The sequence below is a fragment of the Bufo gargarizans genome, chromosome 4 (assembly GCF_014858855.1).
Source record: "Bufo gargarizans isolate SCDJY-AF-19 chromosome 4, ASM1485885v1, whole genome shotgun sequence".
Taxonomy (NCBI): Eukaryota; Metazoa; Chordata; class Amphibia; order Anura; family Bufonidae; genus Bufo; species Bufo gargarizans.
In genome coordinates, this window is record NC_058083.1 from 202,608,652 (window position 1) to 202,633,367 (window position 24,716).

Genomic DNA, 24,716 nt, shown 5'->3' on the forward strand with positions numbered 1-24,716 from the left:
GCCACCCTGAGGGCTAGCAGGAATATCAGGTTTGGCTCATACGGATAGGAGACAGGGTCAGAATTAGGCATGTGTAGGAGGTAACCTGCTCCCTGATTCCTGTCCTGGCCTGGCATTGACCATCCGCCTTCTGATACCGCACGGCTGAGGGTTTTCCCCATCCTCAGCCGTGACAATAACCTTGTTATGCACAAAATAAAATGCATTTGTTGAAAGTGGAATACCCCTTTAATTACATTCAATAACCCATCCATACAAGGTTATTAGGCATTATTTTTATCGGGGCATATTTTTGTATAACCCTGATGTATGATTTTCATAGCCAGTTATGATGAGTTTTGTGTGTAGAAATAATCCCAGAGATTGTGCCATCATTTTATATGTTCATAATTATTTTAACCCACTTTATTTTTAATCCAGTCAACATTCTTGTAGACATTTGAATACACTCCATACTTATTACTTTCCCCACAGCCCACTCCCCATGACACAACTCCTGCTAGGAACCAGTTGTTTGTTCCATGACTGAATGTGACCATTGGACCACCAGAGTCTCCAGAGCAGGCGTCTTTCCCTCCTAGAAGGTTAAAATAAATATATAGTCATGAAATAAGTCATAATTACACATTACACACTACTACAGTGGGATGCGAAAGCTTGGGCAACCTTGTTAATCGTCATGATTTTCCTGTATAAATAGTTGGTTGTTACGATAAAAAATGTCAGTTAAATATATCATATAGGAGACACACACAGTGATATTTGAGAAGTGAAATGAAGTTTATTGGATTTATATAAAGTGTGCTATAATTGTTTAAAGGGATTCTGTCACCTCCCCTCAGCCAAAAAACGATTTAAAAGCAGCCATGCAGCACAGCTTACCTGGATTAGGCTGTGCTCTTTTATCTTGAAATCCGTCCAGCAGTTACTTCAAAAAACGACTTTGATCAATAAGGAAATGCGTCCTGAAGGTGCCCAGAGGGGCGTTTTTTTCTTCTTAGTGAGCCCAGTACCGCCCCTCTTTCAGTGCCCAGCCCGCCTTCCTTGTACTTTCTAACCGCCGCCCCCAGCCTGCCACAGCCTCCCCTCCCTCTCCTCCCCCTCCCTCACGCCGAACGAAGTCTCGCACAGGCGCAGTACCCACTGAGGGCTGCGCCTGTGCGATCATCAGGAGACTGAGGGCGGCAGCTTCATCTTCGTCACTGGGCATGCGCCGAGCCCAGTGACGTCCGATGCTCGCTCTTCCCTCAGTCAGCAGGGAAGAGCGAGCATCGGACGTCACTGGGCTCGGCGCATGCCCAGTGACGAGGATGAAGCTGCCGCCCTCAGTCTCCTGATGATCGCACAGGCGCAGCCCTCAGTGGGTACTGCGCCTGTGCGAGACTTCGTTCGGCGTGAGGGAGGGGGAGGAGAGGGAGGGGAGGCTGTGGCAGGCTGGGGGCGGCGGTTAGAAAGTACAAGGAAGGCGGGCTGGGCACTGAAAGAGGGGCGGTACTGGGCTCACTAAGAAGAAAAAAACGCCCCTCTGGGCACCTTCAGGACGCATTTCCTTATTGATCAAAGTCGTTTTTTGAAGTAACTGCTGGACGGATTTCAAGATAAAAGAGCACAGCCTAATCCAGGTAAGCTGTGCTGCATGGCTGCTTTTAAATCGTTTTTTGGCTGAGGGGAGGTGACAGAATCCCTTTAAACAAAATTAGGCAGGTGCATAAATTTGGGCACCACAAAAAAGAAATGAAATCAATATTTAGTAGATCCTCCTTTTGCAGAAAGTACAGCCTCTAAACGCTTCCTGTAGGTTCCAATGAGAGTCTGGATTCTGGTTGAAGGTATTTTGGACCATTCCTCTTTACAAAACATCTTTAGTTCATTCAGGTTTGATGGCTTCTGAGCATGGACAGCTCTCTTTAAGTCACACCACAGATTTTCAATTATATTCAGGTCTGGGGACTGCGATGGCCATTCCAGAATGTTGTACTTGTTCCTCTGCATAAATGCCTTAGTGGATTTTGAGCAGTGTTTAGGGTCGTTGTCTTGTTGAAAGATCCAGCCACGGCGCAGCTTCAGCTTTGTCACTGATTCCTGGACATTGGTCTCCAGAATCTTCTGACACTGAGTGGAATCCATGCGTCCCTCAACTTTGACAAGATTCCCAGTCCCTGCACTGGCCACACAGCCCCACAGCATGATGGAACCACCACCATATTTTACTGTAGGTAGCAGGTGTTTTTCTTAGAATGCTGTGTTCTTTTTCCTCCATGCATAACGCCGCTTGTTATGGCAAAATAACTAAATTTTAGTTTCATCAGTCCACAGCACCTTATTCCAAAATTAAGCTGGCTTGTCCAAATGTGCTTTAGCCCACCTCAAGCGGCACTTTTTGTGCTGTGGGCGGAGAAAAGGCTTCCTCCGCATCACTCTCGCATACAGCATCTCCTTGTGTAAAGTGCGCCGAATGGTTGAACGATGCACAGTGACTCCATCTGCAGCAAGATGATGTTGTAGGTCTTTGGTGCTGGTCTGTGGGTTGACTCTGACTGTTCTCACCATTCGTCGCTTCTGTCTATCCGAGATTTTTCTTGGTCTGCCACTTCGAGCCTTAACTTGAACTGAGCCTGTGGTCTTCCATTTCCTCAATATGTTCCTAACTGTGGAAACAGACGGCTGAAATCTCTGAGACAGCTTTCTGTATCTTTCCCCTAAACCATGATGGTGAACAATCTTTGTCTTCAGGTCATTTGAGAATTGTTTTGAGACCCCCATGTTGCTACTCTTCAGAAAAAATTAAAAGAGGAGGGAAACTTACAATTGACCCCCTTAAATACTCTTTCTCATAAGTGGATTCACCTGTGTATGTAGGTCAGGGGTCACTGAGCTTATCAAGTGAATTTGAGTTCCAATAATTAGTTCTGAAGGTTTTGGAATCAATAAAATGAGAACAGTGCCCAAATTTATGCACCTGCCGAATTTTGTTTAAACAATTATAGCACACTTTCTGTAAATCCAATAAACTTCATTTCACTTCTCAAATATCACTGTGTGTGTCTCCTATATGATATATTTTACTGACATTTTTTATCGTAACAACCAACGATTTATACAGGAAAATCATGACGATTAACAAGGTTGCCCAAACTTTCGCATCCCACTGTACCTTATGCCAAAATCTCACAGCACCCGAGAACAGGAACAAATACAAAAAATGACATTAAGCAGGGCAGAATATGATGGTTTTTGCCATATAGTACACATCAAGGGTTAAAAAGCAGCAAACAAAAAAAGCATGTTTCTTCTGCATTTGATATTTTCTCATGGACCTTCATATAATGTCTGGAGTGCATTTTATTTTATTTTTACATAAAAAAGCTGTAAAAACAGGAGCCAAAATGCACCAAAAACCACTTAAAATGTCTAAAAAAAACAAGTCAGTAGGAAGGATTCACACACCTCCTCTCCGTTACACACTGCAGACTTGGTTGCAGAAATTTTCTGCAACTGAAAATCAGTTCCATTAATCTGATTGGGGTTGTTTTGGCGGAAAGCACATGTATGTTTGTAAGCAGGGACGGACTGGGAACTTAAAGTGACCCTGGCAAAAAATACTAAAAGTGGCCCTGTTTTGTAGTTGGGTCCAATTTGATGTAAGGCAGGGTCAACACAAGTAGGCGGGGCCAGGAATACCATATTGTGGCACATTATACCACCCCAACAGAGCCAAATACCACAGTCATTCACAAAATACTGCCCCCATCAGCACAAAACACATCCCCAAAAACTTCCACTGGCTGGCCGTGAGGAGTGCTCATGTGGCCCCTTGGTCATCGGCCCACTGGGAAATTTCCCTGTATGGTCTATGGCCAATATGCCCCTGTGTGTAAGTCTCATTCAATTGAATGGAACCACTTTGTAATCGCAGAAAAATTCTCTAATAAAATCTGTCTCGTGAATGCACCTTTATAGCCATTCATGTGTTTAGTTAAAAAAGAGGGTGTGGCAAAGGCAGGGAGGGGGCAGGGCCAGAGGCGTGGTGATCATAGCCCAGCATATGTTGCCGAACTATAATAAATGTATTAATACATACATAGAAGTAGCATGATATTTTAGAAGACTGCGCTAACAACATTTCTTACCTTGTTTAAAACCTGCACATATCATGTCTTCAGTAAGTACTTTGCCCATTTTTATGTAGCCAGCTTGGCATGTATCATAGGTCACCACTGGAATTTCAATCTGTAAGCAGAGGACAATATTTTAAATTCATGCAGCGCTCTTCTTCCAGAACTCACAGATCTCTCAGCATCAGATGTTTATTAGCATTAGAGTCATAAACTTTTTGCTAATTTAATTAATTATATATTTATTAGTGATGAGCGGCAGGGGCAATATTCAAATTAGCTATATTTTGCGAATATTTAGGCAAATATTCGTCATAAATTCTCAAATTCTCAAATTCAACATTATTTTCTTGATTGCGAAAATCAGCAATGTAATATGCGCGTATTGGGTCACTTTTGCTAAATTTGTCAAGCTGCTAGAAGTCTCCTGAGACTGGAGAAAATGGTTGGCACGGCACAACATTACAATAGCTTTATATGCAGATAGAGTGCTCCAATATATTTGGGATTGTGCAAATCGGCAATTAATGATGCACATATTTTGGCGCAATACATGCAACTGCACATTTTAGCAGGTCTGACTACATATTACTGATTGGAGCACAATGTATTGTTGTGACATCACAGCACTATGTCTGTAGCATGTATGTACGGACAGCAGAACCTATCACACTACCTAACACACTGCACTGGAACCTACCAGCTACACTATAGCACCATCTAACCTACACTGACTATCTCCCCCTAACTATCTGTATTATATATATATATATATATATATATATAAGCTAACTAACTAACTAACTAACTAACTAACTAACTAACTATCTAACTATCTAATGGAATGACACAGTAAAGCAGAGAGCACAGTAATGTCACTGCTGTCTCTCTCAGGACTGCAAAAAAACTGCAGAAAATGGCTGCTGTGGAGGTTCTTATATAGTACAGGGTAGGAAACTTTCCTATTGGTTGCTAGGGATGTTGCTAAGCTCAGACAAAGACATTGCAGCCTTCTCATTGGCCCACAAGCAAGAAGCAGGGAGGGATCATAGGTTCAGATGAAAAAAAATCTAGAATATTCGCAAATATGAATATATAGCACTATATTCCAAATCTTTGTGAATACTCGAAGTGGCAATATTCGCAATAAAAATTTGCGATTCAAATAGTCGCACCCAACACTAATATTTATTATATACACCAATGGACAAAAAAAAACGCACCAAGAAGGAGTTGTTGGAATTAAATAAAATGTGTAATGATGATCTATGTAAATGATTACAATATTAGAGTGATATTTTGGGGGCAAACTGTACATGTGAAAAGAGGCTTTAGCACCCTACCCTGTTGGGCCACCTCTAGCCTGGATACAAGATGAGACACGGTTGGGCTTGGAGGAATACGGTTCTGTACAGGGGCGTAGCTATAGGGGGCGCAGAAGTAGCAGTCGCTACAGGGCCTAGGAGCCTGAGGGGCCTATGAGCCTTTAGTTATGCCCCTGGTTCCGTATGATATCCTGTGGCTTATTTGTCCACAGATGTTGCTTTTGGGCCTGTAGATGTTGCACACTTATAAGTTGCCAAAGCTAGCATCCCTGCTGGTCCCATAAATGCCCAATTGGCAATAAATCTGGTGACCAGGCAGTCCAAGGAAATGTTGCAATCTGGCATAGACATTCCTGGGAAACCCTTTATGTGTGTGGACATTATTCTGCTAAAAAATGTCAGTTCGAAGCTCTACCTACGAAGCAACACATGGCCGCAGGATGTCCTGCACATATCACTGAGCTGTTAGCATCCCTCATATCACTACTAGGGGTAACTGACTTTCATATTTAATGGCTCCTCAGATCACTGAGGCACTCCATAACAAAGGCAGGATTAAAGTGCACACTATGAGGCCTCCATACCCAAACCTGACCTTTGTGGGATCGCAAACAGAACCTGGATTTGTTGCTAAAGACGGTACAGTTCCAGTCCATAGCAGTCCAGGCTTCCCATTCATGACACCACTGCAACCAAAGGCGATGGTGACTGGCTGTCAATGGCAGGGCATGTAATGGGTGCAGTGACACCAAATTTCCTTCTGCTAAAGCACCTGGAAATTGTTCAGGCAGAGATGGGGTGTGTAGTGAAGGTGCGGCCAGTGTCTGGATTGTGGACAATGAAACGGTGCAAGCTTCTTGTGCTTGTCAGTGGATCAAACAATCCTCTCTACTGGTGTTTTGTCTAAGAATTCCAGAGCCTGTTTACCGTGTTTGTGTGCTGTCATGTAATCTCTGCTTCCAACACCTCCTAAGAGCTATGTTAGAACAGCCTAGATTGCTGCAAATTTGTCAAAATTGCTGTCCTGGTTCTCGGGGTTCAATGATGCACTACTTGTCAAAGTTTGTCAACTGGGCAAATCCCTTCAAGTGCATTGCAAATCATACAGTATATTAGAAAGAAATATGAAATACCTCCATTAGAGCTTCAGGAAGTCTCTTTAAGAATTGCTTGCCCCATCCACTCACCACTACAAAGTCATCTGAAAGTCAAGATGTAAAATTCATGACAGCCTGATTATTATTATTTACGGCTCTTGTGTTTGCTTATATGCATATACATTGCATCATATACATATTTCAGTCATTTTGTGGACATGCATGTTTGCTATGAGATATGCAAAACCGGCAGTACCTGGCTGAATCTGTACGTCTGGTAAGCAGACAGGCATCACATAATTATTGAGGGAAACTTTACTTGAAAGCTCTAGCAAGGCAAGGTCATTCTGAAATGTACTGTAGTTGTATGCAGGATGCAGAATTAGGTTCTTGACCTGAAGCACTTGTTCAGTATCATCAGTTTTCAAAGTTCTGTGCTTTCCTGGAAAAAGGAAAATGAGATAAACATGGTGCTCCGTACTCAAATTCACTTTAAAACCTCATTTTCTGGACAGTCAGCTGACCCATCAAACCTTTTGGATACATCTTAGTACAATATGAAAAAATGTATCAGCCATCATAGTTTAAACCATGAACATTATTTAGGAATTTGGTAATTTGGAATAACTATGTTCTCTCCAATTTCTTTGACTTGATCGAAAGGGTTGGAGCTTAGCATGAGGTCATGGATTTGTGGGAAAAGAGGTGGCCTAAAATGTAACATTTTGTGCCAAAATTGCACTACAATTTTGGTGAAAATTCTGTCTCAAAGTAAGCCAACCAAAAGTTGGTTTAGAGCTAGATAAAGTATCTGTCTCTGCACCAGATATATCATCCAGCCCGAACCACTGTGATAAATCTGGTGCAGGTCCAGACAGCCTAAATTCATTGCATCTACAGGATTAGTAAATCTCCCCCATTGCGTTTTACCCAAAATTTTGCTTATTGCCTTTAATTATATATGTATATGTGTGTACTGAACACGCATTGTGTAGTTGTATTTGATTTATGTACTTTTGAGTATACCCATGATTATGATGTTATATAATATATAAAACTAACAAAAACTTGAATATGAAGTTTCCTTATTTTAATCATACCCACAGATACTCTTCTACTATATATCCACTTACCAAGTATAATGTTGAAAGAAGATGGTGTTATAATGTCTTCTTGTGTGAGAACGCTGTTCTCGTCCACCAGTTCATCGTGCAGGCAGTGAGCAGCTGTTACAATCCATTTATCACCTAGATTATGTACACATTTGAATTCAAAATTTCAGCGTCACATATGGAACCACCTGTAACATTACTGCAGTTAAACTCATTGTGTAGATCATGCATGCCTTCATGTGCTGATACTTTTACTTAAGTATCTGAATTTAGAGCCCCCACCCACATGAATTTATTCAGCAGTTTTTTTTTGCCACTAAACAGACAGGAAAAGCCATGAATTAGATAAAAAGGCCCCTAGGCAATAAACGTTTTTCTGCCCTGCATTTTGTACAGTCTTTCAGCTAACATCTGGAGGTGGCATTTTAAACGCTGTAATGCAGTTGGCTCTTATGACCAGTTTTAAAGACAGGCAGGGACACAACAAAGTCACTTCAATACAGTTTATTGCTTGTTCCAGTCAACCTACAGTTCAGTTCAGCCAGGACAAGTAATCAGTTCATGTCATCCACAATAAAGTCATGCAGGCTCGGGGCTTCTTTAGAAGCGTACACACGCCAGTGTTTGCTTCACACGCGCCTTGCAGGGTGTGATCTGCAGCCTCTCACACAACAGACACACCCTGCATCATGCTGCTGACTTTTAAACACAATCATGGACATAAGCCACGTATAAACCCTGGGGTGGATCGTGGGGAATAAGCACCCACCCAGCTCTTTGCTTACTCCCAGTAAAAGCCAGGCCCGAATTAGCTGAAACCAGCTATGCTAGTTAACAAGAGCGTCCACTATCTATTCCAGTGGATGCACAAGCTAACGGCTTTAACTCCACCAAGGCCAGGTGCCAGAGCAAACCTCGATATGCATCTCCTTAATAGGTTTCTTGCACCATTCTCGGAGATACATACCGTCCTTCATATATGAGGCCTGTCCCTCACTGCCTCACATGCAAAAAAATGTATGTGAAAAAATGCAAAAGAGCTGAAAAAAGCCTATAGCAACTTATGGTATTTGTTCATTCACCCTAGTTTCACACATGTCTCTTTTTTAATACGTCCAGTTTTTGTGTCAGTTTTTCATGCTGTTTCTTGAGCCAAATACAGAGTTGGATTCAAGAAGTAGTGAAAATATAAAGGAATGACTTATTTATTCTGCTGGATCTACCGCTGGATTTGGTTCAAAAATTGTATGAAAAGCTGCCACAAAATATATATTAGCATGCAGTACTTGGCCCGTTTGCAGTCACACAGTGGGGGAATGCAAGTGAGCAGAAAGATAAAAATGGCAGATTTGGAATTAGGCTCTTTTAAGCTACCGTATGTACTATACTAATTAAAGTGGTTGCGCCAGGTGCATAAGTACCTGATGTACATAGCAATAGTTAATTCTGAGAACATCAAATCATTATGTATCCAGCCGGCAGCCATGAGGAGGGCTCAAATGGCTCCCTGTGCATCGGCCCACTGGGAGATTTCACTGTAGGGTATATGGCCAGTCCACGCCTGCCTGGCACCCCTGCTGATCTGCTAATTGACGGGGTCATGGCGCTCTTGTAAGTGCTGCGTCTTCTTCAAAATCTAACTGCAAACCCAGGTGCGGCTCTAAACAGAAAAGGTGCAGATCTTTCATTTATACAGTACCTTATATGTTTGCTGGCGGAGCCCACGAGGTGGCCGAGCCAGGTCACCTCCGTCGTCATCCGGATGCGGCATAGAGGCAGGACCTGGAACGGCGGGCACCTTCCCATGTCCTGGGGAGGAAGGTGCCCCTCAGGGTGTTCAAGGTGACGGGAGACATGGGGCTGCTGGGGTGCCAGGGGAGTTTTGCAGCAGGCCTCCATCGCCATCGTCCAGCCTGCAGCCAGGGAGAAGCCCCCCCCCCCCCCTGGCCTGTCTGTGGAGGAGAACAGCCCTAACGTCCATGGTTGTTGGAGCGCGGCCGGGGGACAGTGTTTAGATTAAGGTGGATCAGGAGCTGGAGGATAGGCGCAGAGGACGGGACATCAGGATTCCGGACCTTCGGCTAATGGGGTCACAGCAGCCAGGCAGCCAGGTGAGATTTCTTTGGGACCCTTAGCGTAGGTAGTGGCAGGGTGTGGGGGAGGTGGTGGGCCCCAGGCGGATTTAGGTAGTGGCTTGGGGCAATTGTTGGCGGGTTTGGCGGGCTTATTAGCTGGTTATGGTACGGGGGGGGGGTGTCCCCGTTGCCGGCATGAGGGGTGGTGGGAGCCCTGGGGGGGAAGTGGTATAGGGCTAGGGAGCAATGTGGCATCAGTGCAAACGTAGGCGGGGGGTGGCGGAGGAGGAAACGGTACGGTTGGATGATAAAGCAAAGGGGGAAATTTATGTCTGTAGGGGGAGCGTATTTGGAAGGGCGACTATGTAGAAATTTTCTTTTTGCTCCCATTAGATAAGTTTAACTTGGATAGGTTGGGGAGGGAAGAGGGAAAAAGAGAGGAGGAGGAGAAGCGTAGATATCGGCTAATACCACGAATGTTCCAAAACTGGTTACAGGCGTTTGCAATATTGGCGAGTGGCGCCGGAGTGCTGTTCGGCATTGTTTTGTTATATGGACACGATTGGGGAGTCATATTGGGTATATGGGATACGATGCGGTACGTCCGGAGATGAGATGGGACCACAAAAATATAGCTTTGTGGCTGAAGGTGACTGCGCCCATTAAGTCAGGGCAGTCCTTTTGGGGTGAACCAGGAAGTCGAAGGCAGTCAAGCATCGCCGTGGCGTCCGCAAAAGGCTTGTGCTTCTCATTCAACGATGGGAAATGTAAATTCAGGGCTAAATGCAAATTTAAGCACGAATGCTCCATGTGTGGGGGATCTCATGGTGTGCCGAGGTGCTTTAGGGGTAGTAGACAAAAAAGGGGGGAATAGCAATAGCAAAGGGGGAGACGCTGGTTCGTCTGGAAAGGATGGAGCCGTTCCTAGATAGATATCTGGATAAGGAAGGGGTGGCATTCGTTGGGCTTTTAAATTCCATCTGTTCCTGGGGAGGCGGTGTTGTTAAAAATAAATTTGAGGTCGGCCACAGAGCATCTGGCGGTAGTGGCAGAGAAACTTAAGAAGGAGGGCGGAATGGCTCAGAGCCGCCATTTTAAAATTTGCGAGTGTCTCCGCTGGGGGTGGTTTCGAAGAAGGAGATTAATAAGTTTCGGCTTAATCACCACCTGTCTTTTCCAAAGGGGATGTCAGTCAATGATGGTATTGATCTGGCTTTGTGTTCCGTGGTCTATAACTCCTTTGACGAAGCAGTTGCATAGGTTAAGAAGTTTGGGAGGGGGGCGCTACTAGCAAAGGCTGACATTGAGGCGGCTTTTAGGTTACTGGCAGTACATCCGGATTGTTTGCATTTATTGGGGTGTTTTAGGGATGGGGGATCTTTTGTACATAGGTGTTTGCCCATGGGATGTTCTTTGTCATGCACATACTTCAAAGCATTTAGTTTGTTTTTGGAGTGGGCGGTGGTGGATTAGTCTGGTTGTGACTTTATTATTCACTATTTAGACGTCTTCCTTTGTATAGGTCCTCCGGGTTAGAGAGTGTGCGCATAATTGCTGAAAACACTGGCTACGGTGTTCACGGCGTTTGGGGTCCCATTGGTAACAGAAAAGACTGTAGGACAGGTGACGAAATTTAGTTTTCTGGGGATTGTTATCAACACCATTGGAATGGAGGGCAGTTTGCCGGAGGACAATTTGGAGGATTTGAAAAGGGAGGTAGGGAGGTGGGGAGGGCGACTCGTTTGAAGAAGTTAAAATTGCGGGAGCTTCAGTCACTCCTGGGAAAACTCAATTTTGCGTGTCAGATTATGCCCATGGGGGGGGTTTTTGTAGAAGGTTGGCGGCGGCAACGGCAGGCGTGGTTTCACCACATCACTACATTCGCTTGGGTAGAGAATTGAGAGTGGACTTACAGGTTTGGAATTCCTTCTTGGAACGGTATAACGGTTGCTCGCTATTCATGGGGAAAGTGGTGAACTCGTTTGATTGTGAGTTGTTTTCTGATGTGGCGGGGGGTTGTGGTTTCGGAGTTTACTGGGGGGGAGAATGGTGCGTTGGGGAATGGCCGGCAAGTTGGGTGGAGATGGGGTGGTTAAAGAATTTAGCCCTATTGGAGCTGTTTCCAATTGTGGTAGCAGTCATGTTGTGGGGGGAGTGTTTCAGGGATAAGAAGGTTCATTTCCACTGTGATAACTTGGGGATAGTTCAGGCGATAAATGGGTTATCTGCCTTGTCGCCCTTGGTGGTATGGCTGCTACAGAGACTGGTCTTGGAATGTTTGGAGGCGCATGGGTTGTGGAGGCGCATGTGCCAAGGGTTGACATTGGTATTGCTGACGCACTCTCTAGTTCACAGTGGGATCGATTTCGGCAGCTGGCCCCAGAGGCGGAAATGTCTGGGAGGAAGTGCCCGAGCTGTCTTTGGGAGCTTCTGGAGGGACCGTAGCTGAGCTCATTCAGGCATCGTTGGCGCCAGCTACATGGGTGACATATGTCAAGGCATGGGGGTACTGGGAGGAATGGTGTAGTAGGCTGGGTGTTGGGAATGTGGATTTGGAAGTTCCGCTGTTGCCGTTTGTGGGGCATTGTAGGGATGAAGGGTGGTCGGTGGCAAAAATGAATGGATGCATTGCAGGTTTGACTTTTGGATTTAAATTGAAAAATTTCGGACTTTACTAAGTCCTTTTTGGTTTCGAGGGCCTTAAAAAGGTGGCGTCGGTTGGGGGCCAGGGTTGATGGTAGGAGGCTGGTATCTTTTGAATAGCTTTTGGGGTTGGGAAAACAGGTTTGGAATGTTTGCAGTTTGGCTTGGGAGGGACAGTTGTGTAGGCTGGCTTTTTCTTTTGCATTTTTGGGACGTTGCGTTTGGGGGAGCTGGTTGTTCTGATGGTTAGTCGGGTGGGGGGTTTGCTTAGGGACGATGTTGATTTGTTTCAGGATAGGGTGGAGTTTGTTATTCGTTGGTCTAAGACGGACGTGGAAGGAAAAGGGCAGAGGGGGGTGCTGTTCAGTGTTCCAAATTGTAGAATGTGTCCGGTGCAGTGTTTGAGCGATTACACGGGGGGGGGGGGGGGGCGGGGTTATGGGGAAAGGGGTTAGACCACTGCTAGTGCATGCTGATGGGTCTTTTATGTCCTGTTTTCAGTATGCAGCTGTTTTTGCTAAATGTTTAGAGCAATTAGGGTTAGGGCAGGCGGGGTACTCCAGCCATTCGTTTAGGATTGGGGCGGCGACGGAGGCGGCACAATGGGGGTTGGATGATGAGATTATTAAGCGAATTGGGCGGTGGGAGTCGGTGCGGTTCAGGTCATATGTGATTGAATCGTTTTTAAGTTAAAGGGTCGGGGAAGGGAAAAGGGTATTGTATTGGGGATAGTTGTTAATGGTGGTGGCATTTTGGTGTTATGGTTTTCTCGTTACAGGTGCGGGACCAGCTTTGGTGTGGATCCTGGGTCATTCCTATGTCTTTTGGGGGGCTGTCCGGGCAGCGGTTCGGCCAGACGGTCAGCAACTGGGCTTTGCTTGAATTAAAGTGGTGGTAAGGTGGCTGGGGCGTAGATGCATGATTTGGAGTGGAGTACTGCCGGAGGTTCATCGCTTTGCTAGGCTGGATAGGGTGCCAGATGTTCTTGTTCTGCACGTTGGCGGCAATGATTTAGCGGCGCGGCCATTGCGGGAGCTATTGAGTACCATGAAATTTTATTTGTTACGGCTGTGGGCTTTGTTTCCAAGGTTAGTAACAGTTTGGTCGGACATAGTTCCGAGGACAGTCTGGAGAGGGGCTAGATTGGTTGAGGGGGTGAATAAAGCTAGAATAAAGTTGAACAGGGCGGTGGGTCGTTTTATGGCCAGGAATGGAGCGGTGGTGGTGAGGCATACAGAGCTGGAAAAAGGGGTTGGGGGGTTTTGGAGGTCTAACGGAGTACAATGCGGTCAGGTTGGACATGTGGAGTTTGGCCCTGCAGGAAGGTATTGAGAGGGCCTTGAGAGTATGGAGGGCCGCGCAGACTTAAGGGGTCAAGTTTGCGCGTTGGTGGCGAGGGGAGGTCTTATTCACTGGTTAGAAGGATGGGAGGGCTCCGCGGTTGGGGCTGGACTCCCAGTAATGGGGGAATTGAAGAGGGGGGCCATTCAATGGTGCTTCCGAGCTGGTGGGCAATGGCTGGAGGCAAGATGGAACCCCGGTAAGGTATTTCTGTTAATTGGGGCTTCAAGGACCTCCCATTGCAAGTAACTGATTATAGAGCTATGGTTATTTATATGGTTATTTATATTTTATGTTGTTTGTTAATAAAAACGGCTGCTGTGGCCGATTTATTCCAGCCTGGTGTCCGAGTCTTTATTAAAAGGTAAGGGGTAGGAGATGATGGGTGGAGGGCAAATGAGTATAAGGAAGGGGTAGGACGGCAGGTAGCCAATACCCCCATCATGACCTATCCTAAGGATAGGTCATCAATATAATCACATTGCACAACCCCTTTAATGAAGTTTAGGGTGATTTTTCATGGTGAAAATATACAGACGTGGACAAAATTGTTGGTACCCTTTGGTCAATGAAAGAAAAAGTCACAATGGTCACAGAAATAACTTTAATCTGACAAAAGTAATAATAAATTAAAATTCTATAAATGTTAACCAATGAAAGTCAGACATTGTTTTTCAACCATGCTTCAACAGAATTATGTAAAAAAATAAACTCATGAAACAGGCATGGACAAAAATGATGGTACCCCTAACTTAATATTTTGTTGCGCAACCTTTTGAGGCAATCACTGCAATCAAACGCTTCCTGTAACTGTCAATGAGACATCTGCACCTCTCAGCAGGTATTTTGGCCCACTCCTCATGAGCAAACTGCTCCAGTTGTGTCCGGTTTGAAGGGTGCCTTTTCCAGACTGCATGTTTCAGCTCCTTCCAAAGATGCTCAATAGGATTGAGGTCAGGGCTCATAGAAGGCCACTTTAGAATAGTCCAATTTTTTCCTCTTAGCCATTCTTGGGTGTTTTTAGCGGTGTGTTTTGGGTCATTGTCCTGTTGCAAGACCCATGACCTGCGACTGAGACCAAGCTTTCTGACACTGGCTAGTACATTTCTCTCTAGAATTCCTTGATAGTCTTGAGATTTCATTGTACCCTGCACAGATTCAAGACACCCTGTGCCAGACGCAGCAAAGCAGCCCCAGAACATAACAGAGCCTCCTCCATGTTTCACAGTAGGGACAGTGTTCTTTTCTTGATATGCTTCATTTTTTCGTCTGTGAACATACAGCTGATGTGCCTTGGCAAAAACTTCGATTTTTGTCTCATCTGTCCACAGGACATTCTCCCAGAAGCTTTGTGGCTTGTCAACATGTAGTTTGGCATATTCCAGTCTTGCTTTTTTATGATTCGTTTTCAACAATGGTGTCCTCCTTGGTCGTCTCCCATGTAGTCCACTTTGGCTCAAACAACGACGGATGGTGCGATCTGACACTGATGTTCCTTGAGCATGAAGTTCACCTTGAATCTCTTTAGAAGTCTTTCTAGGCTCTTTTGTTACCATTCGGATTATCCGTCTCTTAGATTTGTCATCAATTTTCCTCCTGCGGCCACGTCCAGGGAGGTTGGCTACAGTCCCATGGATCTTAAACTTATGAATAATATGTGCAACTGTACTCACAGGAACATCTAGTTGCTTGGAGATGGTCTTATAGCCTTTACCTTTAACATGCTTGTCTATAATTTTCTTTCTGATCTCTTGAGACAGCTCTTTCCTTTGCTTCCTCTGGTCCATGTCGAGTGTGGTACACACCATATCACCAAACAACACAGTGATTACCTGGAGCCATATATATAGGCCCAATGGCTGATTACAAGGTTGTAGACACCTGTGATGCTAATTAGTGGACACACCTTGAATTAACATGTCCCTTTGGTCACATTATGTTCTGTGTTTTCTAGGGGTACCATCATTTTTGTCCATGCCTGTTTCATGAGTTTATTTTTTTACATAATTCTGTTGAAGCATGGTTGAAAAACAATGTCTGACTTTCATTGGTTAACATTTATAGAATTTTAATTTATTATTACTTTTGTCAGATTAAAGTTATTTCTGTGACCATTGTGACTTTTTCTTTCATTGACCAAAGGGTACCAACAATTTTGTCCACGTCTGTAAATGTAACACTTTCGGTTTTGCTCTCATTTTGCATGAGCTGAACTGAAAGATCTCAAACATTTTCTACATACACAAAAGACCCATTATTCTCAAATATTGTTTACAAATCTGTCTAAATCTGTGTTAGTGAGCACTTCTCCTTTGCCGAGATAATCCATCCCACCTCACAGGTGTGGAATATCAAGGTTCTGATTAGACAGCATGAATATTGAACATTCTACATATCAATTCTACATACTTTCTCCAATTGCTCAGCCGAAATGAAATACAGGGAAATATTGTTTTTCAGTTTTTTTTTTCAAGACACAGATGCACAGATCACATGTAGGTTTTTAATGTCTATGCACTTTTGTTATTTTTTGTGCTCGGGTGCTCGAGTAGAACACCACAGGATGCTCGGTTGCTCTACTGAGCACCCAAGCACAATGGAAGTCAATGGGAGAATCCTAGCATTAAAACAGGCACCCTCTGCTCTGAAGAGGGGAGGGTGTCTGGTTCATAGGAAAAGATCAGAAATTGATAGAAACACCACTAAAATGGTTTGGGAACAGCATGGGGAGGATGTCTGGATGCATCTTGGACTCCCAGGTCGCTGCTGGGAACGATCTTGTCCAAGTAGTATGCCACCTTTACAGACTGACAATAATACGCACCGAACCGAAGATAAAATTGATTTTAGAGGAAAAATTGTTAGGAAACATTCTTTCCTGTATATTTACTTGTATATAAAGTGCAAGTGCTGCCAAAAATTACAAGGAAGAGGCGAGGGCCTGCTGCTGAGCTGGCTATCTAAAAAAAATTGTGGGCGAGGGCCTGCTGCCGAGCTGACCATCTAAAAATGTAGGGGTAAGGGTCTGCTGCTGAGCTGACCCTCTAAAACATTATGGGTGAGGGCCTGCTGCTGAGCTGACCCTCTAAAACATTAGGACGAGGGCAGCCTAACAAGCATGTTGATATGATGGAGTAGGACGATGAGAAAAGGGAGATTGAACCATATACCCTTTTTAGTGGTAGAAGGGGTGCGTGGGAATACAGTGTATTCAATACATCACAAAAGCCACATTTAGAGTGCCTTTATGTTCAGCCGCTTTCCTCTGGTGGAGTAAAGAAGTCAGGGGCAATCCAGGCATTAATTTTTTTGAGAGTCAACCGGTCAGCATTTTCAGTTGACAGGCGGATGCGCTTATCAGTTATAATGCCCCAGCAGCACTAAATACACACTCTGACAAAACGCTGGTGCCGGGGCAGACCAGCACCTCCACGACGTAGAGCGCCAGTTTGTGCCACGTGTCCAGCTTGGACACCAAATAGTTGTAAGGCACAAAGGAATCACTGAGGACGCTGCCATTGTCTGCTATGTACTCCTTCACCATCTTCCAAAATGTTTCCCTCCTTGTGACACTAGACCGCGCATCAGGTTGAGGGTGCTGTCGGGGTGTCATAAAACTGTCCCAGGCCTTGGAGAGTGTTGCCCTGCCTCTGTTGGAACTGCTGTGTGTTCCCCCTCATCTCCCCTTCTCAGTTAGCCAAGGAACTATGTACTCTGCAGTCAGCGTTGTTAGCTGGAAATTTCTGAAGCAATTTTCCCACAAGGTATTGCTCCATTTTTCTCGTCCTCTCCACCAACAGGAATGAGAGATGAGAAGTTCTCTTTGTAGCGGGGGTCCAGAAGGGTGAACAACCAGTAATCTGTGTTGGCCAAAATGCGTACAATGCGAGGGTCACAGGAAAGGCATCCTAACATAAAGTCAGCCATGTGTGCCAGAGTCCCAACAGACAAGACTTTGCTGTCCTCATCAGGATGATTACTCTTAATCTCCTCATCCTCTTCCTCCTCTTCTACCCATCCGAGCTGAACAGATGGAATAAAACTTCCATGGGTACTGCCCTCTGTAGCGGAGGCAACCGTCTCCTGCTCCTCCTCCTCCTCCTCATCATCCAGTTTGCGCTGAGAAGACAAACTGAGGGTGGTCTGGCTATCACCCTGTGTACTTTCTTCCCCCATTTCCACCTCTTCCACATGCCAAGCGTCTGCCTTAATTGTGAGCAGTGAGCCATTGAGTAGACATAGAAGTGGGATGGTTATGCTGATAATAGCGTTATCGCTGCTCACCATCTGTGTTGATTACTCAAAGTTTCTTAAAACCTCACAGAGGTCAGAGATTAATGCCCACTTATTGCTTGTGAAGAGCAGAAGCTGACTGGAAAGGCGACAACCATGTTGCAACTGGTATTCCACTACTGCCCTCTGCTGCTCACAAAGCCTGGCCAGCATGTGGAACGTCGAGTTCCAGCGCGTGCTCATGTCGCACAACAGTCGGTGAGATGGCAATTGCAACCGCTGCTGCAGCATTGCCAGACCAGCGGAAGCTGTCGATAACTTGCGGAAATGGGCACACATGCGGCGCACCTTCACCAGTAAGTAAACCAAATTGTGGTAGGTTTTGAGAAATCGTTGAACCACTAGGTTGAACACGTGGGCTAGGCATGGTATGTGTGTGAGCTTGCCGAGCTCCAAAGACGCAACCAAGTTAAGGCGATTATCAGACAAATCCATGCCTGGTTGTAGGTTGAGTGGCAAGAGCCACAGCTCAGTCTTGTCCCTTTTCCCCTGCCACAGCAATGCGGCGGTGTGCTGTTTGTCACCTAAGCAGATCAGTTTAAGCAAGGCCTGTTGCCACTTCCCCACTGCAGTGCTACACTGATTCCAGCTACTGACTAATGGCTGACTGGTGCAGCAAGATGATAATTCAGAGGTGGAAGTGGAGGAGGAGGTGGAGGAGAAGGGGGGTTGCAGCCACTAACGTAGGTGGCGGCGGAAACCCTGATGGAAGTAGGGCCATCAATCCTTGACGTCGGTAGCACCTGTGCCATCCCAGGGTGCGACTCGCTTCTGGCCTCCACAAAGTTCACCCAGAGTGCCGTCAGGGAAATGTAGCGTCCCTGGCCATGTGTCAGTCGTTAAATGGACCTTCCCAATAACTGCGTTGGTCAGGGGCCGGGTGATGTTACGGGACACATGCTGGTGTAAGCCTGGGACTGCACACCATGAAAAATATTGGAGGCTGGGGACAGAGTACCGCGTACAGCCGCCGCCATCAGGCTGCGGAAAGTCTCAGTGTCCACAAGCCTAAATGGCAAGGTTTCCAGGGCCAGCAATTTGGAAAGGTGCGCATTTAGTGCTATGGCCTGTGGGTGGGTGGCTGGGTATTTGCGCTTTCATTCAAAAGCCTGGGGTATAGACATCTTTACACTGCGCTAGGATACAGAAGTGGATGTGCTAGCTGATGGTGCATGTGAAGGTCCAGGTGCATGGCAGGAGGCATCCGGGCCTGCGTCTTGGACAGGGGATTTGCCAGTAAATAACACAGGGGAAGATGAGGCAGTGGCGTGACCCGCAGACACTGGTTGTGGACCCAGCCATTCGGCCCACCTATTAGGGTGCTTTGATGTCATGTGGCGGATCATGCTGCTGATGGTGCTCCTCTTCCACTTCCTCACTCTGGTCATCCTCCTGGCTTGTTGACCTAACAACAACCTCAGTTATTGACAACTGTGTCTCATCCTCATCATCAACCTCTTGAGGCACTAGTTGCCATTGACTTATTGGCAACTGTGTCTCATCATCATCATAATCATCCACCTTGTGAAACACTAATTGCCATTCCCCATCGTCATCTTCTTGTGACTGTGGATGCTCAAGAGTTTGGGAATCAGGACACAAGACCTCATGTCCCTCTTCAAATGGGCTTGTCGAGAGGCCCAAATGATGGAATGGTGTTGCAAAGAGCTCCTCAGAATATCTGAAAGTGGGATCACTTGTTTTGCAAGACTCTCCATGGTGGGAGGAAAGAGGATCAGGGTGAGGATTGTGTTGACCAGACTCTTGGCAACTGAGACTGGACTTTATGGAACACAAGGTGGTGCTTAACCAACTGGAAGTATTATCTGCTGCAATCCAACCGGCCACTTGGTCGCACTAGTCTGACTTCAAGCGTGGTGTCCTGCGCCGCCCTGCAAACTGGGATATGAAGCTAGGTATAGTGGATGAGTGTGTTTCTTGTGCTCTGGTAGCAGGCACAGTTTCACCACGCTCAGGGCCACGGCCTCTGCGTGCACGATCAGCAGCACGGCCACTTCCCTGTCCCTTACTGCTCGCCTTGTGCATATTAAATGGTATATACAGTATGCTTGCAAGTATGTCACACGTACAGTAGCGCGGGTTTTGTAAATGTATGCGCAAATAAAGAACACAGAATGTCACAGATATTTTTAGGATGCGCACACGTTAAACAGGAGGCATAGTGCAAGTAATGTCGCTGTCACCACCGCCTAATAAATAATTACACTCAATAAATGTAACTGATATTTAGGATGCACAAACATTATACAGGAGGTATAGTGCAAGTAATGTCACTTTTACCATCGCCTAATAAAAAAATACACTGAATGAACTTCACTGATATTTAGGATGCACAAACATTATACAGGAGGTATAGCGCAAGTAATGTCGCTGTCACCAGCAGCTAATAAAAATTACACTGAATTAATGTCACTGATATTTAGGATGGGCAAACGTTATACAGGAGATGTAGTGCAAGTAATGTCGCTGCCACTAGCAGCAAAAAAATTAGACTGAATGTCACTGATATTTCAGATACGCAAACGTTATACAGGAGATGTAGTGCAGGTAATGTAAGCGTCCGCAGCGGACACCGTCTACCGAAAAAGTACACTCTATGTCACAGACATTTTAAGGCTGCGAATACGTTAGACAGGAGATGTAGTGCAGATAATGTCGCTGTCTGCAGCGGCCAAACAATTGCAAGCTATTTAGCGCAGGTTGCGCAAAAAATATATATTGCTGTCAGATACAACTATAGTCCTTAAAAGGACTTTTCGGTCTCTAACAAGTTTTAGCAATTTAGTGCAGGTTGCACTAAAAATATATATTGCTGCCTCACACAACAATAGTCCTTAAAAGGACTTTTGGGTCTATAAGTATAAAAACGAAAATATTCCTATTTCACTCCCTACACTATCTCTCCATTCTGCTCTCCATCTCTACCTGACTAAGGCTACATTCACACGTCAGTATTTTCCTATATCCCGATTTTCGGTCAGTTTTTTGCGGATCCGTTGTTCCTGAAAATGTTTCTGTATGTCATCCGTTTTTTGCGGATCCGCAAAAAACGGAAACATGTATAAATTTCAATAATCAAATAAAGTTGTTTGGATTTCTTTGAAAAAAAAATTGAAAAAAAAAAATAAAAAATTTGTTATGTGTTTCCAGGAACGGATTCCGCATAAAACGGATGACATACGGAATAACATCCGAATGTCTTTCGTTTTTTGCGGATCCATTGACTTTGTATTGTACCAGGATCCGAATTTTGCGGAAAAGAATAGGACATGTTTTATATTTAAACGGACATGCGGAATGGAACAACGGAAACGGACAGCACACATTGTGCTGTCCGATTTGTTTCCAGGACCCATTGAAAATGAATGGGTCCAGATCTGGTCCTGATCTGTTCCGCAAAAAACGGACGTGTGAATGGACCCTAAGACTGAGCAAAACACGTGTCATCGGGTGCTATATAGTACCCGATGACGCGTTCCGGCCAGCCAATCACTCTAATGCCAGTAGCCAACGGCATTACAGTGAATGGCAGTACTTACCTGTATGTTTATTGGCTGCGTAGCCAAGGAGACTCGGAGGAGGAGACTCGAGCATCGTATTCGGTCGAACACCGCGATGTGCCGAGCATCGCGATGCTCAAGTAAAATTAGTGTTCGGCCGAGCATGCTCGCCCAACACTAGTGGTGTTTTTTGCAGGTTTTTGTGTGTGAGTGTGCTTTTGGAAGTGAAAACGCCAGCTCCAGATATTAGCTGAAGGTCTATGGGAAATAAGTGACATAGTGGTGTAAAAATGGAATGTGAAACCGACCCTAAAGTTTCCCAGCAGCCTGTATGTTGCCTAACATAGAAGGGGCTGTCATAGACCAGTGCTGAGAAGATGACACTGCCTCATCTGTTATCAGATCACTCATTCATACAGTAAGTATACAGGGGAATTCATTGATAGTATTTTGTGAAATTTCATATTTATAAAATTATTTTAGTGTACAGTAAACTTTGATTAATTAAAGTAATTGTGAGTTTTTAAAAAGGGATCTCATCACTGCTGTGGCCTCAGTAGTGTAAGGCTACATGCACACGTTCAGGATTCATGTGCGGAGAATCCGCACTGAAATCCGCAGGTGTTCTCAGGCAAATCCGTGCGGTCAATCCGCATTAATTGGTGCGGATTTGCTTGCGGATTTGCGTGCGGATTTGGTGCGGATTCGGTGCGGATTTTCCGCATGCGGATTTCACTAAGTGAATTAAGAAAATCCGGTCAGGAAAAAAAAAATTGATTGACATGTCGCGGATTTTAAAATCCGCACCGCAGGTCAAAATCCGCGCGGAAAAAATCCGCATCGTGTGCATTGAGAATTTGAAATTCTCATAGAACACGATGTACATGACCTACGGTGCGGATTTTCCGCACGCAAATCCGCACGCAATCCTGATCGTGTGCAGGGGGCCTAAGGCCTCTTGCACACGACCGTATGGTTTTGTGGTCCGTTTTAAATGGATCATTTTTTTTTCAGTTTTTTTGTTTTAGTAGTGTTTCTGTTTCCGTTCTGGATCCATTCCATTTTGTCGTTCCGTTTTTTTTGTTCTTGTTGATCCGTTTTTTGCGGATCGCAAATGGAAGCATACAATAATGTTTAAACAGTAAGTACATAAAGAAATTGGCCTGGGGATAAAATTTTCAATAGATAGTTCCGCAAAAACAGATTGGATACGGAAGACATACGGATGCATTCCGTATGCTTTCAGTTTTTTTTTGCGGAACCATTCACTTGAATGGAGCCATGGAACGTGATTTGCCGGCAATAATAGGACATGTTCTATCTTTGAACAGAACGGAAATCCGGAAACAGAATGCATACAGAGTACATTCTTTTTTTTTTTTGCGGAACCATTGAAATTAATGGTTCCACATACAGACCGCAAGCAGAATCCACAAAAACAGAACAGAGACGGAAAAGAAAAACGTTTGTGTGCAAGAGGCCTAATGCACAAGGCCGTTGAGGCCCTTGATTGGCCACAGTAGTCACATGGGGTGTATGGCTACATTGCCCCTGCAGCCATGTAAACAAAGACCAGGAGTGAAAGCTGGAGCCGCAGAGCTGGAAACATCATTGGATTAACTGGTGAGTATAGGATCTTTTTTATTTTATCACAGTTAGGCCTCCCGCACACAACGTTTTTTTTTCCTGTTTACGTTCCGTATTTTGCGTTCCGTATACGGTGCATATATGGAACAATTCATTTCAATTGGTTCAGCAAAAAAACTGAATGTACTCCGTATGCATTTCGTTTCCGTATTTCTGTTTTTCCGTTCCGTTGATAGATAGAACATGTCCTATTATTGTCTGCAAATCACGTTCCGTGGCTCCATTCAAGTCAATGGGTCAGCAAAAAAAAATGAACACATATGGAATGTACTCCGTATGTCTTCCGTATCCGTTCCGTTTTTGCGGAACCATCTATTGAAGATGTTATGCCCTGTCCAATTACTCTATACTGTATATGCATACGGGAAAACGGAACGGAAAAACAGAATAGAACGGAAACAAAGAACGGAACAACGGATCCGTGAAAACGGACCGCAAAACACTGAAAAAGCCATACGGTCGTGTGCAGGAGGCCTTAAGTTGGTAGCTTTAGGCTCCTTTTAAATAAATTGGACAACCCTTTAAAAGTTAATTTTTCACTTAATTATTTTAAATTATTTCTTGGAATTCTATATTTATATATTTGTGCAGATGTTCTTACCAATCAGAGATCCACCACAGAAAGGGCTGTTATTGGAGGCACGGGAAAGCATGGCAATCCAGGGAGAGATTCCTCGCTTTGCAATATTTCCTCGTGAAATCCTTGCAAGTTTTGATCTGGAAAACGTTGGTAACCCACACACTAAAAGAAGGATTAACAACATATTGAATATTACATGGATGGCTACTGTTTTAGTCATTTTCTTATTATTAGCACATACCATCACCATCACACCAGGACAGGGCAGAGGCAGCTTGGCAAATTTTTCCAATAGGAGGGGGATCATATAGCATATCAAGGAAAAGAACTGAATTTTCTCAGAAATCGATAGCCACAATCAGATTTGCAATATGGCATTTGGTTCAAAAGTTATCAACAAAGCAAGTTCTGTGTTCAGCAGCAGGGACAATATATTGAACACATCAAATAGCTATTCATCACATGGAATATTTCCGGTTGTTGTTGCTACTTTCTGTGTTGATAACTTTTGAATCATAACAGATATTGCAAATCTGTAAATCGATTTCTGAGAAAATTCGCTGTCTGTAATTTATTGCACTTTGATTGGCAGGGCCGGCATCAGCAAGTGCCGTGCCCACTGCTCCTGGGGGGGGGCCCACTGCGCTGCTATGAGCGCTTCCCTCAATACAGATGAAAGCGCTCATTGCTGGAGTGCAGGAAGCTGCGGTCATTTCATTCACTATCCGCAGCTCCAGGGGTGTAGCTTTGGTGGAAGCCACTGCTTCAGGCCCTAAGGCCGAAGGGGCCCAGGAGCAGTAGCAGGGCCACAGCGTCAGAATGGAGCAAGGGAGCATCAACAGCATGCAGAGTTGGCTGCTGCTGTCCCCTTACAAGCTCCTGTGCTGCGGAGCGTCAGACACGCCCCCTCTTCACTCTGTTCAGCAGAGCAGGACATTTTGCCTTACAAGCTTCAGACATGCCCCCT

At 44.9% G+C, this 24,716-nt stretch overlaps 1 protein-coding gene across 1 annotated transcript in view; it reads right to left on the reverse strand.

Annotated features, from left to right (window-relative positions):
• Positions 1–258: 258 nt before the first annotated feature.
• The window catches only part of MASP1 (MBL associated serine protease 1), a 163,849-nt gene continuing 139,391 nt past the window's right edge, over positions 259–24,716 (reverse strand). Inside the window, exons 11-16 of the mRNA XM_044289609.1 lie at positions 23,771–23,911; positions 7,671–7,784; positions 6,794–6,979; positions 6,574–6,641; positions 4,131–4,230; positions 259–577 (exon numbers count right to left, since the gene is read on the reverse strand). Coding sequence (XP_044145544.1) covers positions 396–577; positions 4,131–4,230; positions 6,574–6,641; positions 6,794–6,979; positions 7,671–7,784; positions 23,771–23,911 — 791 coding nt within the window. The 3' untranslated portion in view covers positions 259–395. The remainder of the gene's footprint in view (positions 578–4,130; positions 4,231–6,573; positions 6,642–6,793; positions 6,980–7,670; positions 7,785–23,770; positions 23,912–24,716) is intronic.